Source organism: Panthera onca, chromosome E3, assembly GCF_046562875.1.
Source record: "Panthera onca isolate mPanOnc1 chromosome E3, mPanOnc1 haplotype 2, whole genome shotgun sequence".
NCBI classification, from domain to species: Eukaryota; Metazoa; Chordata; class Mammalia; order Carnivora; family Felidae; genus Panthera; species Panthera onca.
In genome coordinates, this window is record NC_138354.1 from 886,985 (window position 1) to 897,271 (window position 10,287).

General features: G+C 68.2%; 1 protein-coding gene across 1 annotated transcript; it reads left to right on the forward strand.

The window, feature by feature from the left end:
* Window positions 1–3,460: 3,460 nt before the first annotated feature.
* Window positions 3,461–9,319, forward strand: CYP2W1 (cytochrome P450 family 2 subfamily W member 1). The gene is made up of 8 exons (XM_081791628.1): window positions 3,461–3,874; window positions 5,192–5,354; window positions 5,653–5,802; window positions 5,873–6,030; window positions 7,104–7,277; window positions 7,613–8,044; window positions 8,194–8,335; window positions 8,585–9,319. Exons 1-8 carry the CDS (start codon window positions 3,701–3,703, stop codon window positions 8,803–8,805), a joined length of 1,614 nt encoding a protein of 537 aa, XP_081647754.1. The 5' UTR covers window positions 3,461–3,700; the 3' UTR covers window positions 8,806–9,319.
* Window positions 9,320–10,287: the final 968 nt, after the last annotated feature.

A 10,287-nucleotide genomic window follows, 5' to 3' on the forward strand; every position in this document is an offset into this window, starting at 1 on the left:
CGGGCTCAGCTTCCCCTGAGGTGGGGCTGGGCTGCCCAGGCGGCCGGAGCCCTGACCTACCTCCATCAGTGACCGGTCCTGCTGTGACACGCACAGCAAGTGCGGGTTTCTGATGAGCGGCAGTGGGCGTGGCCCAGGGGGCCAGCGAGGGGCTGGGAAGGGGGTGCGGGTGGGGGCTCGGAGCAGCCCCCAGAGCCCCAGGAGCAGCAGGGCCATGAGGACGGCGGGCGGCGAGGCCCCAGCTCCCCTTGACAGGAGGCGTGGGCGGGGACGAGAGGGGGCCGCGTGGAACCCAGAAGCCCCCACCCAGCCTGGGCATCGAGTGGGGGCAGTACAAGGAGCAGCCGCGGAGGAGGCAGAGGAGATGGGAACGCAGGCCGGGAGGCGAGGGTCCCTCCCGACGCCACCCACACGGGTGTGGGTCAGCGGGAGGGACCGTGGGAGCATCTGCCAGAGGGGATTCTGGTTCTAGGAACTGATTTTACAGCACAAAGAAACGTGCACCCAGGATGTTTTTGACCCAGAGACAGAGCAACAGAGAGGAGACGGGGCAGCGGTCCCAGAGGAGGAGGCTGCTGTCTGATCCCGCCACGCTGTCACCTTACAAAGAAAGAGCAACTGAACAGAGGGAGGGAGACAGGGCAGCAGGAGACAGGACGTCCGCCTTCTGGAAGTTGGCCAAGGCCAGGGCTTCCTGGCTGTCTACGGGTCTCAGCTCCACGCAGGAGCCGTTTGCTACGTTAATAAATGAAAGCGTCAACACAACCGAAAAAGGCACACGATGACGGTGCGTGCCGGAGTGTTTCCGGAAGGATGCATGAGAGAGGGGCTCTGTGGGCGCCCCGGGCGGGTCCGACTCCCCGGCTGGGGCACGTGCATTGTCTGTTTCAATGGAAAAGTATCCAAAGAAACACCTTAGGAGAAAGCCTTCTGGAGCTGGGGTGCCTTGATGGGGGAGGGAAGGGCCCACGGAAATGCAACCTCCAGTCTCTGCAGGGGCGAGTCTCCAGGTGAGACCACCCTGGGGGGGGGGGGGGGGCTGGCGACGAGGGACTTCTGGGCCCGCCCGCCACAGCGTGTTTCTGGTGTTTTCAACACCCAGTTTGTGGGTGGCTTTGCGCAGCCCCAGGACTCACATTGGTTCGAGCGTGGGGCCCCTGGGGACCTGAGCAGGACCCTTCCAGTGCTGGGGGGTAGGGAGTGGGCGGGGGAGCAGCCATGGGGTGGGGGGGGCAGCCGCCGTCTAGAAGTTGCAGAGGAAGTGGCGGCGGGGGGGGGCGGGTGGCGAGCAGAGATGCAGATATGCTGGGACATTCCACCGGGCACCCCCAGCTTCCTCTTTCCGGGGCCTGGATGTAGGGGAGCCCTTGACACTCACGCTGCCTGGAAAAATTCAAGGCCAAGCACCCAGTTCCACCCTTGTGAACCGGATTTGACTCTGTCGACCAGGAGCTCCAGCCCCGCAGGCCGGGCTCTAAGAAGCTCCGGGTGCCCAACTGGCCTCCCCTGGGCTCACCCCACGCACAGGGGCCTGCCTGCCACATCCCGTGGTCACATGCCCCTGGTTCGGTCCACGCTAAACCCCAGGAAACACCACACGGTCAGGATGCCCACAGGGCTGGGTCTCATTCCCAAGTCTGAGCCCCTCACCACCACACCCCACTGCCCCCCCCCCCAAGCAGCCGGCCAATCAGAGTGGTGGATTCCCCCCCCCCCCAGCAGCCGGCCAATCAGAGTGGTGGATTCCCAGCTCTGTGGTGGGTGGGTGCTGTGGGGCCCCCCATGACCGCCACTGCCAGTGCACCCAGAACTCCAGCCCCTCTTCCTCTTCTGAGAAGCGGGGGTGACTTCCTCGGCGGTCGGGAGGAGCTCAGAGGTCTTGCAGGTAAAACCCCAAAAACCAGGGATGCGTGGGCGGCTCAGTCAGTTGGGCGACAGACTTCGGCTCAGGTCACGATCTCCCGGCTGATCAGTTCGAGCCCCGTGTCGGGCTCTGTGCTGACAGCTTGGAGCCTGGAGCCTACTTCCGATTCTGTGTTTCCCTCTCTCTCTGCCCCTCCCCTGCTCACACTTTGCGTCTCTCTGTCTCAAAAATAAACATTAAAACAAAACAAAACAAAAAACCTCCCAGAAATGGCCGAGTATAGACGCCCTGTAGACAGTGCACCCAGCCTCCCCTGCAGGGACCCGGGTGGTGGCACCCAAGTGGCTCACAGGAGCCCAGGCCTCAGCAACCTGAAAGAGGAGGCCACGGAGGATGGAGCCCCCACCCCAGGGACCCCGAGTTCCCGCCTCCTGCGCTTCCAGCCACGGATCTCCAGCCTCACGCCCCCACCCAGCCCCTTGCTGGCACGGGGCCTCTGGGCTTTGCACACGCTGTTCCCTCTGCTGGAGTGCCCTGCCGCTTGGCGACTCGACTCTGGACCCAATACCCCAGAAGTTTGCAGTGGCATGGCCACTGCCACGTGGGTCTCTTCCACTGGACTTGGGGGCCCTGTTTGGATCCCTGACCACCGATTTCTGCGGCCCCAGCTGCTGGCTGAGCCTATAGCACCACACATACTCCGGGAACGCTTGTGGAATTAATTCAGTGGACTGTCCCGGGCAGAGAGGAGCCCCAGCCGAAGCACCTAGCAGCGGCCTTGGTGCCGGGCACTCAGCCCAGATGACCCAGAGACGCAGCCGCTGGAGAACCATCCTCCCTCACAGAAGCCCCACAGCCGTGCGACAGGGCAGCCCGCCCGAAAGCCAGCGAGCACCCCGTCACGGGACGTGTGCAAATTGAGGCTGGAAGCAGGTTCGGGCCTACGGGCTGCTTCGGCTCCGGGTGTGTGGAGGGGCGTGGACGGTACGCCGGGAGACAGGCCCCGCAGCGAGGGGCCCGGCGTGGGGCTGGGGTTCCAACTCCTCATGTTGGGGCAGGAGGTGTGGAGCAGGCCCAGCCACTTCTGATGCCAACGGCCCTCCCACCCCTCACGGCTCGTTCCACGGCGGGGCCTCCTTCCCTCCCAGCAGGGGCACCAGGGTTAGGGAGCCCAGAGTTCATGCAGCACAGACACATGGGGGCTCATAAGCCTGGCCGGCCGTCACCCACTCTGCCCCTGCCCCGTCCTGCATAGACCAGTGCCTCCTGCCCCAGGTGACAGGAGCAGGTTGTCACCCAGGGAAAGCTTGCCATCTGAGACACGGCAGGGGACCCTCTGGCAGCCTCTGAAGGCCCCAGGGTTTGAGGCGTTTGCTGTGCAGACCTTCGAGAGCCATCCGCGGGGTCTCCACAGACCTCCTACCCCATGGGTCCTGTCGACGGAGGCTCAGAGCTCCCCTCAGAGCTCGGGCCCAGCTCCCAAAGCCCCACAAGCCCCAGTTCTGATGGGGAGACTGAGGCAGGAAGCAGAGGCCGGTGGGAGGGGCACAGTGGCCACCACGGCGTGTTCTCTCCAGCAGGCAAGGGACGGAGACGCCTTAAGCACAAGGTCTAGACGGCGGCCCCCCAGACGGCCCCTGGCGTCCTGGCTCCCTGCCACAGACGCGACCCCACATTCCACGCACGCCTGTCACTTTAAGCTGCCTGGCTGTCCCCTGTGAACCGCTCGGTCCACATTCTCTGGGTGGAGGGGCGAGGTCCTGGCACGCCCTCCCCCTGCCCGACAGCCTATAAGGCACAAGGTGGGGAGCTGGGGCCTCGCCGCCCGCCGTCCTCATGGCCCTGCTGCTCGTGGGGCTCCTGCTGCTCCTGGGGCTCTGGGGGCTGCTCCGAGCCCACACCCGCACCCCCTCCCCAGCCCCTCGCTGGCCCCCTGGGCCACGCCCACTGCCGTTCATCGGAAACCTGCACTTGCTGCGCGTGTCACAGCAGGACCGGTCACTGATGGAGGTAGGTCAGGGCTCCGGCCGCCTGGGCAGCCCAGCCCCACCTCAGGGGAAGCTGAGCCCGTTTTCCAGGCCCCCGGTGGGGTAGGAGGTCCGTGTCCCAGCCTGGGTAGGCCCAAGTGCCCACCCCGCCTTGGGCAAGAGAGAAGGACACCCCCCCCCCCCCCCCCGGCGGGGAAGCAGATGGGCCATGCAAGGAGCAGGGGGCCTGGAGTGTCAGGCCAGGAGGGCTCCTTGGAGGAGGCAGCATTTGATGAGTGCCTACAGGAGAGCCAGGTTTGGGGGCAGCCAGAGTGGGGGTGGGGAGGAGGCAGGTGCCCCTGGGAGCAGCACCAGGAAGCAGAGGTCTGGTGACAGAGGGACCTGGACTAGCGCACGAGTGTGCCCTCAGGTGGGGCGCCCGCGGGTGTGGCTGTTCCCACCCTGGGCTGGAGGCTGGACAGTCCTGGCCCCAGGTCGCCGGCCGGCTGCCCTGCCCTGCAGCCAGGAGACGGATGGCCCGGCGCCCGCCCGACCAGGGCTATCCAGCCACTCCTGGGCCACTTCCGGCTCCCACGACCACCCTCCCTGCTTCCCCAGAAATGCAGCTACTTCCAGAAACCTCCCAGTGGCTGCCTGGCGGCCCCCCAGGTCTTGGATGTGGGAGGAGAAGAGGGGGCTGCGGGCCTGGCCCCTCGGGGACACCTCTCCAGGAAGCACCCTGGGCCCCCGAGTCTCAGGCCGTGCCCAGCGCTGGGCCCGTAGGCCACACTCCGGCATGCGGGGAGCAGAGCGGGTGTGGACAGGAAGGGCGGGCCTCTCTGTCCCTCAGTGTGTGTGACTGGCCGCAACTCACTTGTTGCCTCTGGGCCTCAGTTTCCCCATCTGTAAAGGCACAGAAGGGCAATGGCCCCAGGCGGCGGCCTTGGAGGCCAGCCTTAGCCACGTATTGTCGTTCTGTGCCCCGGGGGTCAGCGTGGGGGAAACTGAGCGGACGAGGCCACCCGGGCACTGCTCCCATCCATCTGGGTTTCAGTGCTAGGGGTGCCTGAGCAGGGGCGGGGCCTCTGGGGGTCAAGCTCGGGAGGCCGCCCCGCAGACAGCCCCTCCTACCAATGGCAGCCCCCTCCCCTGCCTTCCCAGAATGGATGGGGAGGGGGCACGGGCCAGCACACCTCCTGCTTTTTGGCTTCTGGACCTTTATTCCGCCTGCTCTCCACCGGCCCAGTTCCCACAGACCCCGCCTAGGCCACCCCCGGCTCTGAGTCCCCCTGAACCCGCCCCGCACAGGTGCAGCATTGGGGGGGGGGGGCGCTGGCTGATTCCTGCCCGTCCCCACCAGCTTTCGGAACGGTACGGGCCGGTGTTCACTGTGCACTTGGGGCGCCAGAAGACGGTGGTGCTGGCCGGCTACGAGGCTGTGAGGGAGGCCCTGGTGGGCACCGGGTCAAAGCTGGCCGACCGACCCCCCGTCGCCATCTTCCAGCTTATCCAGGGCGGTGGGGGTAGGTGTGCCGTGTGGGGTGCGGAGGGGGCGGAGGCCGGCGGGGCACGGGAGTCCCCGGACCCCGGGGCGGGGGTCTGCGTCTCTGAGCCGCGGGAGACAGTGTGCCCTGCGTGGCTCCCGGGGAGGGACACGGTGTCCACGGGGCAGGAGACCAGCATACACCGAGAGGGGACGAGGCTCGCCAAGGCCGGCTCTTGGCAGAAGGGGCTCAGGCATGGGGGTGAGGCCCCCGACGTCGGGTCTGCCCCATCTGCTCCCTGCCTGCGTCACTCAGCGGCGACTTGCCCGGCCCGCAGGAATCTTCTTCTCATCGGGGGCACGCTGGAGGGCCGCCCGCCAGTTCACTGTGCGCACCCTCCATGACCTGGGCGTGGGGAGGGAGCCCATGGTCGACAAGATCCTGCAGGAGCTGAGGTGCCTCATGGGGCAGCTGGACAGCTACGGAGGTGAGTGGGGGCCGGGCAGCCCCTGGTGGGGGTCCCTCACCCCCTGAGGCCCGTGTCCCTCCCACTCCAGGCCGGCCCTTCCCCCTGGCCCTGCTCGGCTGGGCCCCCTCCAACATCACCTTCACACTCCTCTTCGGCCGGCGCTTCGACTACCAGGATCCCGTGTTCGTGTCCCTGCTGAGGCTTATCGATGACGTCATGGTCCTCTTGGGGACCCCCAGCCTGCAGGTGAGAGGCGGCTGCTCCCGGCCTCGGCTGGGGGTCAGGGAGCTGAGCATTTCTTCCCTGGACGTGGGGCTCGATGTCCTCCTGTCTGCCTGTCCCCCAGCCCTTCCGGCCAGGGACGATCCACCCAATATCGGTCCCCCACAGCGCCAAAGAAATCACGCGAACTGGCCCTCTGGTTTTCCCGACTCCCAGGGGCGTGGGCATTGCGCTCTTTTCCAAAACGTGAAACGTTCACCGTCGCGGCAATTTCAGCGCTAGGCGCTAAGCGCACGCATCTAGGTGTGGGGCACAGATTTAGAGGGATGCCACAGTGCCGGGTCTCTTCCTCCCAATCTCTCATGGACCCGCGGCCACGGGCGCGAGGCAGGGGCTGAGCACAGTCTCCCGTCCTCCTGCTTCCTTCCTAGGAGCCCCTGCCGTCCGCTGGGCGGGAGGATCTGGCCTCCTCGCGGAAGCCCCAGGAGGACGGAGGCCAGGGGGGCGGGAGTGGAATGTTCCGGGCCTCCCCACCCCGTGTGCCGGCTCCTCACTGGGCAATTCGATCCAGGGATCGCTCACGTCCTGGGGGTGCACAGCGATGCGGGCGCAGCCAGGAGAGCCGTGGACAGCTGCCGAGGCCCCACCTGGTGCGGGACACGCGCTGGCTGGTCAGACACTCCGTGGCCTCCCTCCCACAGCGGCTCGGCTGGAGCTCTGAAGTTTGCAAATTCTCTGTCCCGATGACTGGCAGCACAGGCGACCCTCTCCCCCTTCTCTGTCCTACGGCTTTGGTGGCCGGAGGGCGGGGCGTGATTACAGCCGCCCCACGTCGGGGAAGCCACCCGTCAAGGCCCGTCACCTGCCATCCGGTCCCGGGACAGAGGGTTTTGTGGGAGCCCAGGCTGCGGTCCCAGCAGCAGTGCGAGCCGGCGCCCTCTTGTGGCCACGGGCAGTCCCCCACCCCGCAGGTCCGCCTGGAGTCCCGGGGCAGCACCTGGGAACCTGCACAGGTGCACACACCTGCTGGGGGGCGGGGGCCCGCGGTGGGGACCGCACCCTGACCCCCCCCCGGCTGTCTCGCTCTCTGCCTTCAGCTGTTCAACATCTACCCCCGGCTCGGGGCTCTCCTCCAGCTGCACCGGCCTGTCCTTCGGAAGATAGAGGAGGTGCGAGCCATCCTGAGGACCCTCCTGGAGACGCGGCGGCCCCCCGCCCCCGGGGCAGGCCCCGCGCAGAGCTACATGGACGCCCTGATCCGGCAGGGCCAGGTGTGGGCGGGAGGCACCCTCCCGCCTGAGAGGCCTGCGGGCATTTGGGGGCCCCACCCAGGAGGAGCGGGGCTGGCCCTGCGCCACCTCCCCCCTCTCCTAGCTGGGGGCCGCTCTCAGCCTCGGTCTCCCCATCCGCGAAACGGGGCATTTGCAGTGCCTGCCTCAGGGGTGGCAGCAAACATGTGGCGAGCCCAGAACGTAGCAGGTGCCCTGCTAACCTGGCTCCTTCCTTCCATCCCTTTCTTGAGCCCGGAGCTGGAGGGGCGGCGGGAGTGGGGGGTGGGTCCGTGGCGCCCAGCCTCCGGCCGAGTCCTCTCCAACCCACCCTGCAGGGGAAAGACCCCCACGGCCTGTTTGCCGAGGCCGACATGGTGGCCTGTGTTCTCGACATGGTCATGGCCGGCACAGAGACCACCTCCGCCACGCTGCAGTGGGCCGCCCTCCTGATGAGCAGGCACCCGAGTGTGCAAGGTGAGCCCCCAGCCTCCCTTTCCAGCACGCGTCGGTGGGCGGGGTCCCCCAGGGCCCGGGGGGGGCCGGGGCTCGCAGGGACGCGGGCACCCACCGTCTCGCCCGCAGGCCGGGTGCAGGAGGAGTTGGACCGGGTGCTGGGGCCCGGGCGCCCCCCCCGGCTGGAGGACCAGCGGTCACTGCCCTACACCAGCGCCGTGCTGCACGAGGTCCAGCGCTCCATTACTCTCCTGCCCCACGTGCCGCGGTGCATGGCGGCTGACACCCAGCTGGGCGGCTACCTGCTCCCCAAGGTGGGCCCCCCTCCTGGCCCCCGACGGGATGGGCAGGGCTCCCCTCCCCCTTTCTGCTCTCGGTCAGGCTGGGCCCAGCTGGGTCTCGCGGGGCACGCCCCCGGGGGGAGGGGGCGCCGGGCCCAGCCCACCTGCCGCCCCACCCACAGGGCACACCCGTGATCCCTCTGCTGAGCTCGGTGCTCCTGGACAAGACGCAGTGGGAGACCCCTCGCCAGTTCAACCCGGGTCACTTCCTGGACGCCGACGGGCGCTTTGTGAAGCGGGCAGCCTTCCTGCCTTTCTCTGCAGGTACCCCCAGCTCGCGGGCAGGGGCGGCACGGGGTCCCTCACCCCCAAGGAGCCTGCTCACCAGGGACCTCGGAAGCTCAGGCCCCCAGGCTTCCCACTGCCCACGGCCTCCAGCACCCCATCCCTTCCCCTCGGAGCTGGCCCGCACCTTGCTCTCGGGTCCCCACCTCTCCAGGGGACCGGCCAGCCCCCCTGGCACAGCCCTGCCAAGGGCAGGCTGGTAGCCCTGTGCCTCGGTTTCCCTCGCAGGCCGCCGTGTCTGCGTGGGGGAGAGCCTGGCCAGGTCGGAGCTGTTTCTGCTGTTCGCCGGCCTCCTCCACAGGTACCGCCTGCTGCCCCCACCGGGCCTCAGCCCTGGCGCCCTGGACACCACGCCCGCCCCGGCCTTCACCATGCGGCCGCCAGCACAGGCCCTCTGCGCGGTGCCCAGACACGGGGGCTCTGCCCAAGCAGACCCGGGGAGGGTCTGAGTCACTCTCCCAGGTCCCAGCTTGGGGTGCGTTGTGGATGATGGAGGCCGGACAAACGGGTGGACAGCCCTCACTGTGCCCCTTGCCGGGCTCTTTGCCGTGGCCCCCGGAACCCCACCTGGGCCCGATCGTGCTCTTTCGGGGGCCCAGCCCCCTGCCAAGCTCCCTTGCCCCGGGGCATCTCTACCCCTCCTCCTCCCGTCTCCCCGGGGCAGCCGGGCCCCCTCCCCACCCTCCACCCCCAGGCCCCTTGGGCGTCAGCGCTGCCTCGGTCTGCACTCAGGTCCCCCCCAAACCTCAGGGTGCCTCCCGTTCCCCAGTGGAGAAGTGCCCCCTTCCCGCACCCCACGCCTCCCGGGCTCCCGATGCCTCCTCTCCCCACCCACCTACCCTCCACGCTGCCCCCATCAGGCTCCTCTCGGGGCCACTTGCTCTTGGGGTGCTGGGAGGCGGCAGGTGGCAGGGTGACACCCACCTAGAGGCCGGCCTCAGACCCGCGTTCCCAGCGTGCTCTGTGCTGTGCGGGGCCCCGCTGGGTCTCCTGCAGACCCCCACCCTGTTCTTGGGGCTCCTGGGGGGCCGTATCCAGGAGGCGCTCTGCCCTTGGAGCCAGGACCCTGAGCCCTGGGACATGGGCCAATCGAGGGTCAGCTGCTACCAGAGGCTTGGGTGGCAAGGGGAGCAGGGAGGACACGGGGGCCCCCCCGAGCCAGTCAGCCTCATACCCGAAGCCCAGCTCCCCGCCCAAGATGTACGGTAGCTCCTAGGGCAGGGATCTGTTGCTGACCGGGGACACCAGGTCAGGGGGCCGAGTGGGGGGCTCTCCAGCCTGCGTCCACGGGACACACTTCCCACACAGCCGAAATTCAGTGATGTGCGGTCACGTACGTATCTGGCAACCCACCGGCGGCCCGGGAGCCTGGCGGGATGGGGTCTGGACTCCAGCCACCCTGGCCGCCCTCCCCTGTCCCAAGCCCTGGGTGGGGGGTGCAGGGGGCTGGCAGAGGTCAGGCAGCCTCTCCCTCAGGGGCCGCGCCCCCCGGGGCCCTCTCTCCGGTCCCTGCTGGTCCCCACTCTGCTTCGGCATCCCTCGTCTGCCCGTCGACCCTCCCAAGACTGAAGCCTTTTGAAGTTCAGAAGCTCGTGTGTCAGTGTGGAGGAATCCCGAGGCGGAGCCCACGGCGGTCTGGCGGGCGGAGAGCTGGGCCGAGGACGCGGCAGAAGCCAGCGGTGCAGGAGTACGGAGCGTGACACCGCCGCCTTCTCCGTGGCGGGCGCCGGGCGTGGCAGCACACGAGCGTGGCTCCCGCCGCCGTGGAGCTCCCCTCTGGACTGGAGGGAGGCACGGGGCAGGGGGCCGGAGGCCCTTCCTGGGGAAGGACGCACACATCACCGTGAAGACCGGGGGTTGAGGGGGGGCGTCAGAGGAGCACGGAAACGTCTGACCATGCTGAGTGTGGCGGCCTCGTGCGGAAGCTGTCC